The sequence below is a fragment of the Diceros bicornis genome, chromosome 2 (assembly GCF_020826845.1).
Source record: "Diceros bicornis minor isolate mBicDic1 chromosome 2, mDicBic1.mat.cur, whole genome shotgun sequence".
Classification (NCBI taxonomy): Eukaryota; Metazoa; Chordata; class Mammalia; order Perissodactyla; family Rhinocerotidae; genus Diceros; species Diceros bicornis.
Window position 1 is genome coordinate 4,243,356 of NC_080741.1, and position 15,565 is coordinate 4,258,920.

The 15,565-nt window shown below is 45.7% G+C and overlaps 1 protein-coding gene across 1 annotated transcript in view; it reads left to right on the forward strand.

Annotated features, from left to right (window-relative positions):
* CLRN1 (clarin 1) overlaps nucleotides 1-15,565 on the forward strand; it is a 34,425-nt gene that overhangs the window by 12,541 nt on the left and 6,319 nt on the right. Inside the window, exon 2 of the mRNA XM_058548867.1 lies at nucleotides 9,649-9,828. Coding sequence (XP_058404850.1) covers nucleotides 9,649-9,828 — 180 coding nt within the window. The remainder of the gene's footprint in view (nucleotides 1-9,648; nucleotides 9,829-15,565) is intronic.

The following is a 15,565-nucleotide window of genomic DNA, read 5'->3' on the forward strand; positions in this document are numbered from 1 at the left end:
CAAGGAAGCATTGACTATAATACTGAAACAATGGAAGACAACTTAACCGACAGCAGTGCATCAGTATGATGGAAAACCTATGTACTTATCTAAATGATAGTTATGAAGACAATATGTATGACAGGGAATATGCTTATATTCTGGGTAAAAAGAACAGAATGTGACCTCGACATTGCATGATGATTATAGTAATATAGGAAATAAATATTAATGTGAACCAATATTTGAAAGAAACAAAAATAAAGGAAACTCCTGCTTTTTATGTTGGTAGGATTGTGGGTGAAATTTTTATCTTAATTTCCATTTCATTATTATAATATTCATTAACAGAAAAAAGTTCCTCCGTTAACAGTTGGACCTTTAGACCAACTAACAGAAACGCAGTGAGGAGCAAGTCCACCTTCCTTCAATCCTCCTGCCCCACTAACAAAAAAGAGCTTTGTCATGCAGGTTTGAGATGAATTCTTTTACCAAATCCTGAACTTTAAACCTGTTATTAAACAGCAGTCAGTTTCCATGTAACATGTTGACAATCTCTGAAGTACGTTAAATTAAAGTTTTTCTTTTAATAAAGAGATTTGAAATTCCGTTCCAGTTGCCAACCAGGTCTTTCAATTTCTAAAAAAACCAAAAAGCCACCCTGGGTCCTGTCCCCCCCTCTGGTGGCTACTCTATTTTATCTCCGTTGCCCCAGATTCTCTCTGAAATCTCTTTCAATCCAGCTTCCGTTGCCACCAGCCCCCAGGACAGCTTACACCATGGTCAACAGCGACTACCCGACTCAATGGACAAGTTGTGGTTCTTAACCAGAAACTTCCATTGTAATTAACACTGCCAACCCCCCTACTCCTCTGGTCCTGCAGTCACCAACTGGACCATCTGCTCCTCTTCCTTCCCTCCTTGCCAATGTGATGCTAACTCCCTTCAGTCTGAACCACTGGCTGCCAGCAAGAAACCCCCAGAGCTGCTAACCACATCAGACTCCAGCCCTCCATCCCACTCCAAGCAGAAGGTATCCATCCAACATACATGTGTCCAACAGCCACATCATGCATTCTCAACACAGCAATAATCCCCCTAAGGAGGTAAAGATTGGTTCTTGGAAGCGAAAAACACCCCTTACTCTTTAAAAAGTGTAAATGTGTACAACGGAATATTATTCAGCCATGAAAAGGAAAGAAATCATGCTGTTGGTGACAACATGGATGGACCCTGAGGGCATTAGGGTAAGTAAAATAAGTCAGATGGAGGAGAAAGACAAATACTGTTATCACCTTATGTGTGGAATCTATTTAAAAAACAAAAAAGAAAAAAACCAAACTTATAGAAAAAGAGATCAGATTTGTGGTTACCAAAGGTAGGAGTTAGGGGGAGGAGGGATTAGACAAAGGTGGTCAAAAGGTACAAGCTTCCATTATAAGATAAATAAGTTCTAAGGATGTGATGTACAACATGGTGACTATAGCTAACACTGCTGTGAAATATACAGGAAAAATGCTAAGAGAGTAAAGCCTAAGAGTTCCCGTCACAAGGAAAAAAACCCATTTTTTTGTGTGTCTATAGGAGATGATGGATGTTAACTAAATTTGTGGTAATCATTCACAATACATGTAAGTCAAGTCATTATGCTGTACACCTTAAAGTTTACAGCGATGTATGTCAATCATGTCTCGATAAAACTAGGAAAAAGATGTATATGTGTATAGGCACAGATATAAATACAATATAGAAACCAAAATACAATAAATCTGTGGTATTGAAATTTCAGGGGGGGAGAGTGATTAGGAGAAATGTCTAGAAAGACTCCTAGGGTGCAGAGCAACAATGAAAAAAAAAACATAGAAATGCCGATCTACACTGCGCCTGGCCTCCCTGGGTGTCAGGAATACAGCAGCGAATAAAAACAGGCCAATGCACCTGCCCCCATGCCGTGGCGGAAGCGAACAATAAACAAAGGAGTAGAAATGCAGAATTTGTCAGATGGTGATAATACTATGGAGAAAAACAGAAGCAAGAAAAGGGGTTGGGGCATGGGGAGGTGACCGGGCAGAGGTGGCAACTTTAGACACGGTGGTTAAAGAAGGCCTCTCTGGGAGGGTGGCAGTGAAGTAAAGACGTGGAGGGCGGGGAGCAAGTCATGAGTGTCGTGACTGGAAGCCAGGGGACGAAAGCATTTCCAGGAGGAGGGTGAGCTGCTGTGTCACATGTAGACCAGGAAAGATGGGGATAAAGAATGGACCATTGGGTGTGGCCGCTTGAAGCTCACTGGTGCCTTGGGAAACAGTAACATAGTATCAGCACAGTGGGTTCAAGAGAGAAAGTGAAGAGAGGAAGGAGATGCTGAGGGGAACTCCCCGAGAGGTTTGCTGGGAGGGAAATCTAGAGAGAGGGGCCGTTGCTGGAGGAGTGCTTAATGAGACTTTGTCACATGAGAAAATGACAGCATGTTTGTGCGCTGGTGGGGCTGATCCAATAGAGGGGGGAAATGGATGTGGCAGAGAGAGGCGAGAGCTCCGCAGCAGTGTCTCTGAGGGGGGAAGGGAGGGCTCAGGAACAGTGGTGGAATTGGCCCTAGATAGGGGCACACTATAGTGACCCTCTGCTGGGCACCTACTATGCACTGGGTACTTCACCCACTGATGCCACTGAATCCTCGCAAACTTGAAAGGAGGAATCAGTCTTCTTTGTCAGGTAAGGAACTCAGGTGTAGGCAGTTCACAGAGTTAGAAAAGAAGCTGGAATGTGAACCTCCTCTGTCTAATTTCAAATGCCTGGCCCTTTCCCAATTTGCCCCACTGAACAGCCTCATTTTATAGAGGGAACCAGGGACCCACTGACCCGCTCAAGGTGGCACAGTGGACAAGAACTTGGTGCCTGACTCTTGCCCCTTGCTCCTTTCCTTCTCTTTCATGAAGCTCTTCCTTCCTCCATGCAAATGGTCACCTCTGCTGAGGCGCTCTCCCAGCTGGAAGACCCTATGCACTCCAGACCTAGTTCTTCCTCCTCTTCCTTGATTTTTAATTCTCTTAGGCAAATATCTAGGAATGAGATTGCTGGGTCGTACGTTTAGTCTGTGTTCAGCTTTTTTAAGTACTGAAACAATGGGATATCCATATGCAAAAAAAAAAAAAATTAACCTTGGCCACATATAAAAAACAACTCAAAATGGATCATACACTTAAATGTAAACCTAAAACTGAAAAATTCCTAGAAGAAAAACATCAGAGAAAATACTTGTGACCTTGCATTAGGCAAAGACTTCTTTTTTTTTCTTAATAATTTTATTTATATATTTTTTCCCCCAAAGCCCCAGTAGATAGTTGTATGTCATAGCTGCACATCCTTCTAGTTGCTGTATGTGGGACGTGGCCTCAGCATGGCCGGAGAAGCAGTGTGTCAGTGCGCACCGGGGATCCAAACCAGGCCGCCAGCAGCAGAGCGTGCGCACCTAACCGCTAAGCCACGGGGCCGGCCCAGGCAAAGACTTCTTAGATTTGACATGCAAAACGTGATACATAAAAGAAAAAAATTGATAAATTGGACTTCATAAAAATAAGAACTGCTCTTCAAAAGACACAGATAAGAGAATGAAAAGACAAGCCACATACCTGGAGAAAATATTTGTGAATTACTTATCTGACAAAGGACTTGTATCCAGTATGCTTAAAGAATTTGCAAAACACAATAATAATTTAAAAAAATCTAATAAAAAATGCACAAAATATATGAACTGACACTTCATCAAAAAAGATATATGGAAGGCAAATAAACTCACAAAAAGATGCTCAACATTATTAGTCATTTGACAAATGCAAATTTGAACTACAATGAGATAAACCACATACCTACGAAACGGCTACAATTTTTAAAAACCTGCCAAGTGCCAGCAAGAATGTGGAACAGCTGTGACCCTCGTACACTGCTGGTGGGAAGGTGAAATGGCACAGCCACTTTGTTTCTCATAAAGTCACACATACAGGAGCTGGGGTGGGGGATGGGCTGATTACAGCAGGGAAATGGGATGTTTTTGGAATGGTCGGATTGTTCTATATCTTAATTGTGGCCTGTATGCGGGTGTCACAACTCAGAACTGTACATAAAAAGGGAGAATTTTTACTGTGTTAATTTTGCTTTAATCTTAAAAAGGGGAGGGCAGTAAAAAGCAAAGGCAGCAATACCACCATGTGACTTTAGGCAAGTTACTTAACTTCTCTGTGACTCAGGGTTTTTTTATCTATACATTGGGGATAAAACAGTACCTTCCTTATATTGTTGTAAGTATTAAAAGATTTAAATCTCTAATTTTAATTTGATTTATGTAATGTATACAAAGTACCTGGATTATAGCAAATGTTGTATAATTTTTGCTGTTATATTTATTCTTATTATTATTCATATATTGCTCTGTGAAGAAGTTTGGTGATCCAATAATGGAGAGAGAAGAAGGGCAATTAGGGTGGTTTAGAGATGAGGAGACCTGGACTCACCGATTCACAGACAGAGTGGAGGACACCAGTGATGAGAGAGTGAGGGAGAGGGAGAGGAAATCTGAACGTGCAGACCAATCCTGTGCGGCTAGTGTGGCATCAGCTGCCTGTTTTAATTAACTCCCTTTCACTTGTCAACAGCGAATCCAGTAATTTCTGGAGGCCAGAAGTGACTGCTGGATTACTGACACCCCTCCACAGATCAAAATGTTCAAATCCTTTTTCTGTGTAGTCATCCTAAACCTAAAAGACCAAACAAATCTACCTCCTACTGTACACAATATCCAATAGCATGAAAGTGACATCCCCAATATTTATTTGAATAGTTTGCGCTCAGCTTCAGCCAAGGAAAAATCCTTTTAGGGTTGGTTGGAAATGGAGGGTTGTTTCCAGAGTTCTGGTTGGTCATTACAGCCTCAGGGAATTCTCATCAAAAAAAGAAACTTGATAAAATCTAAATGTAACATGCGGGGGACGGGTGCCCTGCTGGGTGACTTTCTCACAACAGTGGGAATTTTAAGAGACTTTACAAGAATTAAAATTCTCCACAGGACAATTTATTTTAGCTTCTGGCTTTTCTTTTCAGGAGCCAAATCAGTGCAACTTCTTTCTGCATTTGTTTCAATTTGGTAACAAGCCTCAATTTTCAGACAGGCTTCACCTAGCTGCTGTATCAGAGACGAAGACAGTGCCACTTCTTTTACAGGTGGGGAGATAGATGGAAGCAGGTTTTTGGATAACTGCTAGTAAAAACCAGTCAGCGGCTGACGGAGTGCGAGAATAGCAGTCGGATTGACTGAGCTGTCTCAGCAGCGGGAAGCTCCAGAGGGCAGGTGATCATAGCGCAAAAGCATCTGGTTCTCTCTGTGCCCCCAGAACACAGGGCAGAGGGGACGACTGCAGGCGCTGGCAGCAGAGGCTAGGCTCCCATGAACTTGAACATCCACATTGCCACTACCCCGTTCTTCCAAACAGAGCTGAGGAATTTTTTTTATCTCCATCTGCCTATCTATCCATCCACCCACCCACCCACACATCCATCCATCCATCCATATCATTTCTAATTGATAAAGACTTTTAAAAACACAGCCACAATACCACTAACATAACCAACAAAATCAATAATAGTTATGTAATATCTAATACCCAGTCCATGTTCAATTTGCCCTGGTTATCTCAAAAATATCTTTTACAAATGGTTTGTTCAACTCACAAACAATATTTATATATTGCATTTGGTTAATATGTCTTTTAAGTCTCTTTTAATCTAGAACAGATAGGAAGATTTTATGCCCTCATTTATCCTTTTAATTATTTTTTTTAAGTATTTATGTATTCATTGAATAGATAATGCTTGCAGGGCAGTAAAAAAAATTTTCCAAACAGTACCCAAAGGTACATAATGAAATATCCCTCAGTCTCCCTCCCCAGAAGCAATGTTACCGGTTTCACGTGTCGCCTTCTAGAAATAGCCTCTGCCTAGACAAGCACGCCTGTCCCTGAGGCTGCCGCAGTGTGGTTGTCACAAGTCAAGATGTGAGTTCAAATCTCTGCTTTGCCACTTACTAAGTGTAAATCCTGGGCTGGTTACACAGCCTCTGAGCCCGTTTTCTCCTCTGGTAAGTGGGACTGATAACAGTACCTATCTTATGGGGGTGTTGAGAGCATTAAATCAGACGAGTACAGTACTTCAATAACTATTTGTTATTATATACATTCCCCTTTGGCTTTCTCCCAAATGATAGAATGGTGCACATTTCTCTTTATTTGTTTGGTTTGTGTGTTTCATCTAACATCACATTTTGATGATAATTCCATATCTGTTCTCATTGATTTGCTTCACTGTTTGTAATCATCGACTTAAATTCCATTGTGTGGATGCCATACAGATAGACATGCAAGTTACTTCCAACCTTTTGTTTTTACAAAAAAAATATGCTGCAATGAATATCCTTGTAATATTTTATTGGATTCATGTGCAAAAATATCCATAGGATACACTGCTGAAAATAAAATTGCTGAGCTAAAGGATATGTGCATTTTGATACTGTATTGGTATTGCCCAACTGCCTCGAAGGAAACCGTACCAATTTACAGCCCCAAGAAAACTGCACAAGGGTCCCCATTTCCCTACGCCCTAGCTAACACGGTATATTGCTAAATGGTTTGAACTTTGTGACTACGGTTGGTGGAAAATGGTATCTCATAGTTTTAATGTGCATTTCTCTTATTGTAAGAAGATCAATGAAATACAGTTACAACTACACCTCAGCAGTCAAATGACCTGCCCATGACTCCGAGGGAGGACACTGAGGGACACCGAGGGACACTGAGGGAGTACACAGAGGACACCCAGTGAGGACACTGAGAACACCGAGTGAGGACACCGAGTGAGGACACTGAGGGAGTACACCGAAGGAGGACACTGAGGGAGGACATGAACACCATCAGGACACAAACGCCCCTGTCTGCTCAGGAAGAGGGCGCCCCCTGTCTGGCGGCGCTGAGCGTACTTCATGCACGCACACATCTAGTTAGAGCAGCAGCGGTGTGGGGTTTGTTCTGAACCAATGCAACTCCCTCACCTGGTTGCTTTCTGACGCCCGGTCAGGACTAGAGCCTGTGGCCGTGGGGCATAGATTTGTGCAGCTGACCACTGCCCTCCTCCTCGGAATGTTCTCTTCCCTTCACTTCCCCGCTGTCCCCCTCGTGGATTTGCTCCTCCCTCAGCAGCTCCCTTTCTCAGTCTCCTTGGCCGGCTGCCCCTCTCTTCTGTGCAGGCGAACGTGGGGAGCCGCAGGGCCCCTCCCCGGCCCTTCTCTCCTCTGACCACTGCTTCTCCACAGGTGATAGCCGATCCTCGGGCTTGAAGAACATGGCCAGGACTAGGGTGAGGCCCTGGAGGCACCTAAGTCATAAAATTTAAGGAGACATTCATTCACTCTTGGGCTTGTGCAAGTGCTGGGTTGGCCCTGGAGAGTGACCGTCTCCTTAAATTTCACGCCGTAGGCACCTTGGTTTCCATCACCCCAGTTCCACCTCCTTACATACCTCCGCCTTCTCCCTGGACCTCCAGACGTCTGAGTCCTATTTGACATCTCTGCTTGAATGTCTCAAACCAACTCAAACTCAAAACATCTCAAACAGAACTCTTGCCTCACTTCCCTCTCCCATGCCCAGACCTGCTCCCTCCACTTCCGTGTCTCCGTTAACAGCGTCACCATTGACTCAGGCCGACAATCTAGGAGTTATCCTTGAGTCCTTTCTTTCAACGAGTCCCGTCATCTACCTCCAAGATTTGTTCCCAATCTGACAACCTCTCACTACCAGCACCGTAGGCCAGGCCCCAACTCCTGCCACTGGAAGTAGCTCTCCCCACCCCGCAGGTCTCCCCGTTTTCCCCTTCTCCTGCCACCGTTATACTCCCTACTCAGCAGCCAGCTCAGAGTGATCTTTGTACACCAGGAAGGAGATGGTGTCGCTCTCCTACTTAACCCTCCAGTGACTTCCAAACGAATTCAGAATTAAAAGCAGCTCCTTACCACGGTCAGTAGACCAGGATCTAGCGGGGCGGCGATCTGACCCCAGCACAGCCATCCCACAGCCGCCTGCCCTCATTCTCCGGGCTCACGGGCTCACTCTCGCCCCAGCCGTGTGCCTTTCCCTGGAGTCCTCTCCCCCAGATCTCTGCACGGTCACTTCCTTCTCAACGTCAGCTGTCAGCTCAGCTGCCGCTTTCCTGACCGTCTCGTCCACCCACCCACTCACTCAAAATCCCCTCCCCCGTCGTGTTTCTCCACAGCATTATCACTCTCAGAAGGGTCTTTGTGTGACCACTGCATACTAGCCCCCAAGGCTCAGGGCTTAAAACAAAACCTTATCAGTCCAGCTGGACAGGTCTTGACTGGCTTGCCCCTCCTGCTGCCGCTGAAGAGCTAGAGGGGTTGGAGGCACCCAGGGGCTCTTCTGGGCCGGGTGCCCAAGACCCCTCCCTCCCGTGTCTGGTGTTCCTCCGGTGGCCTCGGTCTCCAGCACAGCAGCCTGGACTTCCTGATGGCAGCTCGAGCCTCCAAGAGAAACGGAGGCCAGTCCTCTTACAGGCTAGGCCTGGAGCTGGCTCGGTGTACCTCTGCTGCCATATTCAAGAGGTCAGGGCAGTCACAGGCCAGCCCAGGCTCAAGGGGATCGAGGAATACATTCTCCCTCTTAAAGGGGCAATGACGTGTGTAAGAGGAGGGAAGCAGTTGATGGTGGCCGTCTTTGGCAGTAAGCTATCACATTTGTTTGCTTGTTTATCTGTCTATCTGTTCCCATTAGGTTATAAATGCCACAAGACAACAGGGACCTTGTCTATCTTGTTTTATGGCTCTATTTCCAGCGCCTAGAACAATGCCTGGCACAAGTAGGTGCTCAATAAATAAAGTCTAGAAAACTAACATGGACTGAACTAAACTTCCCAGACTGGTCTTGCCAGGTTTGCTGATGTCTCACCAAATAAGAGAAACCCTACATTTATGAAGTCTTTCATTTCCTCTGCAAACAAGAAAAACTTGCCCTGAACACAAAATCTAGAAATAGATTTGGCGTGTTTTCTGAATGGAAAATATTTCTTGTATCACCAGCAATTATTTTCCCACAGCTTGTCCTACATCAAAATATTGAAGTTGACTGAAAATACCCCATTCTTTAATCTTGGTGTAGACTAGAAACAATTGTTTTTTGCAGCAAAGGAAATATACAAACCTCCGGATGTTTGAACTCCCCTAGATAGCCCCAAACTGAAAATGTCATCACAGGTTAAGACAGATTAGGAAAAAAAAAAAATGTCTACTGAGAAATGTCATTACACGTTTGGTCATCAAAATGTATAGTTTTTGGTTATAAAGCCAGCACTTGTTTATTTAAGTAATTATATACGACCAAAGGCAGAAAGAAAAATTCCCTCAAATCTCTCCTTTGCTAGTTTTTACTGGAAGTTCTATAAAATAATCCCGTATTTAAACCTTTTTGTAAATCCTTTGTAAATTAGTAAGTGAGAAAGTATTCATCTAAAGGATTTTAGTGATATTTGAAGTTAAAAAAAAAGAGGGATTTAATTTTTCAAATTACCCTTGCAGACTACCACTAATGAAATTTCTTCTAATCTTTGTTTTATCTTCAGTTTTCCCAGATTTGCTCAAAGTGATCCCGGTGAGCATCCATGTCAATGTCATTCTCTTCTCCACGATCTTTATTGTCTTCACCATGACGGGGACAGCCTTCTTCATGTACAATGCCTTTGGCAAGCCCTTTGAAACTCTGCATGGTCCACTAGGGCTGTATCTTTTGAGCTTCATTTCAGGTGAGTACAAAAGTCTGCTTCTGAAGACAAATGTGCTTTTCAATGTGTCAAAAAACAGGTCTCCCCGAATGTAAAGTTACAGTATATGTACATAGCTGTTCACTGTAGCATTGTTTATGACAGCAAAAAGTGGAGAAAATATAATTATCCAACAATAGGGAATTCAATAAGTACATTATGATAGTCTATATGAATGAATATGATGCTGACATTAAATTATATTTTTGAGGAAGATGTAATCAAAAGGATAAATGCTTATATCAAAAAGTTAAGTGAAAAAAGCAGCATATAAGATTTTATAAACATGAACCCAATTTGATTAAATATATATAAAAAGAATATATATGAATACATATTATATATATACTCTCCATATATAGCCTCCATATATATACATATACGCATAAACACATACATACATATAGAGGGAGTTCATAAAGGCCCGTGTTCCACCCACATCTGCGTTGCCATATTCGGGCCTGTAGGGACTCTGTGCAGCCTAATGGCAGGCGTATCTGGGCAAGCAAAACTAAACCCAGAAATCAGTTCATCAACAGACATGTGCTGCTCAATAACCAGGGCTGAGGGAAAGAATGTAAAATCCGGTCTGGGCCACAGGCTGCTCGGGATATATTTACACGGAGGAGAAAGAGAAAGATGAGAAAGTCAAAAATATAGATAGAACTCATGTGTGGCCCTTCTATAGGAACTGATTTCACCCCACTCCAAACTTACAAAAAAACTCACTACTCTGTGATAGTCCCAGGAAGCAAGTAACTTTATTAATGATTCCGTGGAGGGGTGAGAGAGGTTACAACTCACACCAGCAAACAGTGTATGTAAATCACTATTAGACTGTTTCCAACTCTGAAGTCACCGCCGGCCACCAGCCCCCAGGCCCCTTCTTTCTCTTGACACCACTCCCTTCCTCACCGCCCCCCCAACTTCTCAGTTCCAGCCGCAGACTTGCATAGCTCCCGCTCTGCAAGACAGAGTCTCGTGGTTAGCAGGGGCTCACTGTCTGAGAAGGCAGGACAGCCTCTATCCATCACCACTTGAGCATATTTCTGGGAGTCTTACCTCATCCACTTCTTGCTAATCAAATGATTCACCCAACCACAGTAGTTCTCCCTCCAGTGGGGGGTTCTGCAAGTGTTTTCTCCATATCTTTCACAAACCAATAATACCGTTCTCAAATGCGCAGAAACGATTACCCTATGAGGGCAGGGTCTTTCTCATCTTTGTATCTCCAGCAAAGCATCCAGCATGAGGCTCTGCACACAGTGAACAATTCAGTACATGTTCGTTGACTTGAAAAAGCTCAGAGGGAGTTGGTCACTTAGTGCAGGTCAGAGAAATCAGAATTCAGATGGATGGAATTAGCAGAGCAGGCCCAGAGAGGCGGTGGGAGACGCACCAGAGAGAGACGGGACTGCATATCGCCAAGGAAGGTTGAGGGCTCTGCAGCCAGGGCACAGGAGTGATGGCCCAGGTGCAGGTGCAGGTGTGGCTGTGGACAGACAGACCAAGACAGCGATTTCTCTTGTGGGAAGGTCCAGGGTAGAAGCGGGTGTTGGGGTTACTTCCCCCCACCCAAAATGCCAAACCAAACTGGCGGATCTGGGTGGTGTGCTGTTTCCGTGAAGGCCTTTGGATCAATCAGGGGCCAACTTGTAAACAGAATACACACTGTTTAACAGAGGCAATAATACCACGTTCAGCAGTGGTTCTTGGAGTGGGGTCCCAGACCAGCAGCATCGGTGCCACCTGGAAACTTGATAGGAAAGCAGATTCTCAGGCCTCAGCCCAGACCCACTAAACCAGAAACTCTGGGGTGGTCCCAGCAGGCTGTGTTTCAAGTCTTCCAGGTGATTCTGACGCAAGCTCAAGTTTGAGAGCTGGGGCCACAGGGAATTGATTCAACAGGTGGTGGAGGAGCAAGAAAGCGAGGAGACCCTGCGGTAACTCAGACATGGTGATTTCAGACAGCAGCCGCTTCACCGAGGGAGGAGTTTAGCGTTACCAGAACCCCGAGGCTTGGGGAGGGGCCCCGGGGCCCCAGATCTCAGACCTTGGAGGAGACGGCACTGTACCTTGAGGAGATGGAACTGTCGCGGGACAGCAGGACACATGAGGGGGCTCCGGGAGTGTGGAAGGGGCTGGGGAACGCCCCCTGCGGCTTCGGGCGAGTTCGAGTCCTGCGGCAGGGCAGAGCGGAGGGAGTGGACCCTCCTCCCGGCCGTGTCCCCTCTCGGGTGCTCTCCCGCAGAGCCTGACGGGAAGCAGCTGACAGGCAGAGCTCGAGTCCAGGGAGTCTAGACCCAGCATCACGACGCAGAGAAAGGAAAGGCTGGCTGGAGCCGAAACACAGCAGCTGATTATCCAGCGCGGCCATCTCGCGCTGCGGCTTCTGAATGCAGCTCAGAACGGCCCGTTTGGAAGACAAATTATTTGACAGTTCTAACGGACAACCAAACTAACGGTATCTGCACAGCAGGATGACTCAGAGAATGGAGAATTGAATCCAAGTCCCAGATCTTATCTCAGCTTTTGGCCAAGTCTCATGCAGGGAAAACCGGAGCACACAGAGTCCGCGGCACACGCAGACCCCGTGCGTCCGCGGCACCTTTTTCATCTTGGACCTTGCTGCGGAAGCGGGTGCGCAGTGAGGGTTTGTGGACAAGGGAAGGAGGTGGGGAGGGAAGGAGCAGCCAGCTCCAGATCTGCATCCTGCAGAGGACAAAGGCCTGGTGTTTCCAGGTCATCCAGTTTCTTTTAAATCCCCAACTACAAAATTTTTAAATGCCAAAATTTTCAATGACTTTTTAAAAACCGTGCACGACAATAAAACGTGTGACGGTCAGATGGACTGACGGTTTGTGACCTCTGGGGTAAACAGGTCGCTCAGGAATCGCAGACCACCTCGTCCCCCTTCAATCTCCATGCAGTACCCCGAAGGCCTGGAGTTTTGGAAGTGTTTCTCTGAAGCTGTGATATTTGTGGAGACTCCAGCTCTGAACCCTGATTGTGGGAGGGAGGTGGCTTACAGCCATTATCACAAACACCCTAGATGTGAGCCAGTAAGTCACACTCTCCGAGGCCAGAGCCTGTGTTGGGAGGTCCTTCGGTCCAGCGTGTCACGCTCCTCTAGAAACCCCAGGGGCAGCTCTCTTCCCCCGAATTCCCTCCACTGCTTTTCTGCCCAGCTGGCCTCCCGCACAGTCAACGAAGAATCTCCTTCCTCCTTAGACCCCTTTCTCTTCCTTCCACTCACCCCCGGGTTCCCCAAGATTCCCCCTTTCCTGCTGCGGATCATTCCAGGGCCATTTCTTCAGCTGTCTACTTCCTTGCTGGTGAGGACCCAAGGCTTGGCATCCTGAGACGTGAAGACGGGGAGAAGGGAAGGGAAAGCGGTCTTCCTGGCTGCCTACCCGGGACCCTCACACTGCCCAGGGTGACAACGCCAAGAGCATCTCCATACGTTTCCTGACGTGGCGCACGCCAGACCCTGGAGACAGACAAGGAAAGGGAACAAACCTTCGGATTAGGCCCGCAGTGGGTCCAGTCACCACAGCTGCTGACGCCATGGCCTAATGTCCTGCTGTCCTCCAGGCCCAGACGTTCCTTCTGCCTCTCACGGCCTCCAGTTTGGCTCATCGTGTTCCTCAGCCTTCTTCGTGTCCCATTTCTGGCCACTATCCTTTTTCCATGAAACACATGCAAGTCAGTTAATTTGCTTTTGCTCATCTTGTTGATTATAAACTAGGTCTGAGAACTCTTTCCCCAGGTTAGGATTTTAGTAACATCTGAATGGTCCCTCGTAGTTCATTTTGGCCAGCGATTCTCTTCTTGGACTGTACCTTAGAATCACCGGAAGAGCTTTCTAGACATAACAGTGCCAGGGCCCATGCTACACTCATTATAGGAGTCTCTGGTGGGGAGGAGCTCGGGCACTGGTATTTTTTTTAAGCTCTCTCAGGTAATTCTCATGTGTGACCAGTGTTGAGGACCACTGATGCAGGTGCATCCATTTCATCCATTCCACAAGCTGACTGAGTTCCCACCATGTGCCCACCACGTGCCCACCACTGGAACAACTCTGGTGATAGCACAGCGAGTCAGGCCATGGTCCTGCCTTCACAGAGCCTAAAATCTAGTGGGAGAGTCAAACAAAAGTGGACATAAGTAGTTAAAGATCATGATAACTATAGTAAGAGTGATAAGGAGGCTGCTGTGATAGAGAATGAAAGGGAAGGAGAGATGGGGCTTCAATGTGGTGTCAGTGAAGGCTACTCCAAGTAGCTGAGTTCTACAGATACTAAGGAGCCGAGGACCTTCAGAGAACTTCCCAAGGAGAGGAGAAAGCCTGGGGAGATTCTAGAGGAAGAGGTCGGCTTGCTGTAGGAACTGAAAGAAGGCCCATGTGGCTGGGGGTAGGCAGAGACGGGGAAATGGCAGAAAAAAATTATATTAGAGAGATCGATTTGAGGCCAGTTAATGGCCTCAAAGCCAAGGCAAGTCTTTTAGAATTGATTCTAATTGCAATGAGAAGCTGTGAAAGGCTTTATGAAGGTGTCAGACAGCTGACTTACCTTTCAAGAAATGTCTAGTCTAGAAAGACTAGGCTATTGCACTGAAGATGGAGAGAGATGAATGGATTCTGAAAACATTTTGAAAGTAGATCCAAAATGTTTTGCAGGTAGCTTAAGCAATTAGTAGACAGTGGTGGCATTAACCAAGATGAATAAGACAAGGGAAGGAACAGGGTTAGAGTTTAGGGCAAAAAAGAGGCAGAGAGAGGAGCTTAGCACTAGAAATCCAGTGTTCTATTTGGGGCGCATCAAGTTTGAGATCCTATGAGATGTCCAAGTGGGAGCATCAAGTAGACAGTCGGATATATGAGTCTGGAGCTCAGAGAAGAGGTCTAGACGAAAGACATAAATTTAGGCGTTGTCGGATATAGATATTATTTAAAGCAATGAAAATGGATGAGATCATCTAGGAAGAGGACGTAGATAGAAAAAAATTGGCCTAGGACCAATCCCTCAAGGACACCGTCAGGTAATTTTTGGGCCGAGGAGGAGGAAGAGCCAGCAAAGGACACAGAAAAGGTGTGTCCAGAGAAGAGGAACGAAAGCCAGGAGATCGTGCTGTCCCAAAGGCTACAAGAGGGGGCTGTTTCAAGAGTACTGGTGACCGTGAGCTTTGTGAGAGAGTAAATGGGCGGTGGGGGGGGCGGGGAGAGCAGGTGGCAGGGGAAGGCAGAATGGGCCAAATGGGGTGAAAAGCTTCCCTTAGGGTTTATAATACAGTAGGAGAGAGGGGGTACACAAATTAAGGAGGTGAAGAAAGAGAGGGGGCTGGGTATAGAAACAACTGGACGCATGGTTTCCCATTGGGGCATTGGTGTATGAGTGTATGCCTTTCTATATTCCATTCTAGAAGTTTCCCAGTTGAAGGCAGGGTCCCAGATCTGCACGTCAAAGAGAGTAGGCTGGGTGAAAGACTTGTCGTGGGTGAACGGTAGAACATCCTAGCTAGTTCAGTGAGTATTCTCTGAGGATGATATGAAATATATTGGTTCAGGCCAGTTGGAGGTGAAGAAAACCTCCCAAATGTGAACTTACTGAAAATTGTATTTGTTATGTCTTCTCTTACATATAGCATCATCTATGAGTTACCCCAAGCAGGGCAAACAAATAAAATGACTGCCTTTCTTTAAAAGGGGGATGCTCCT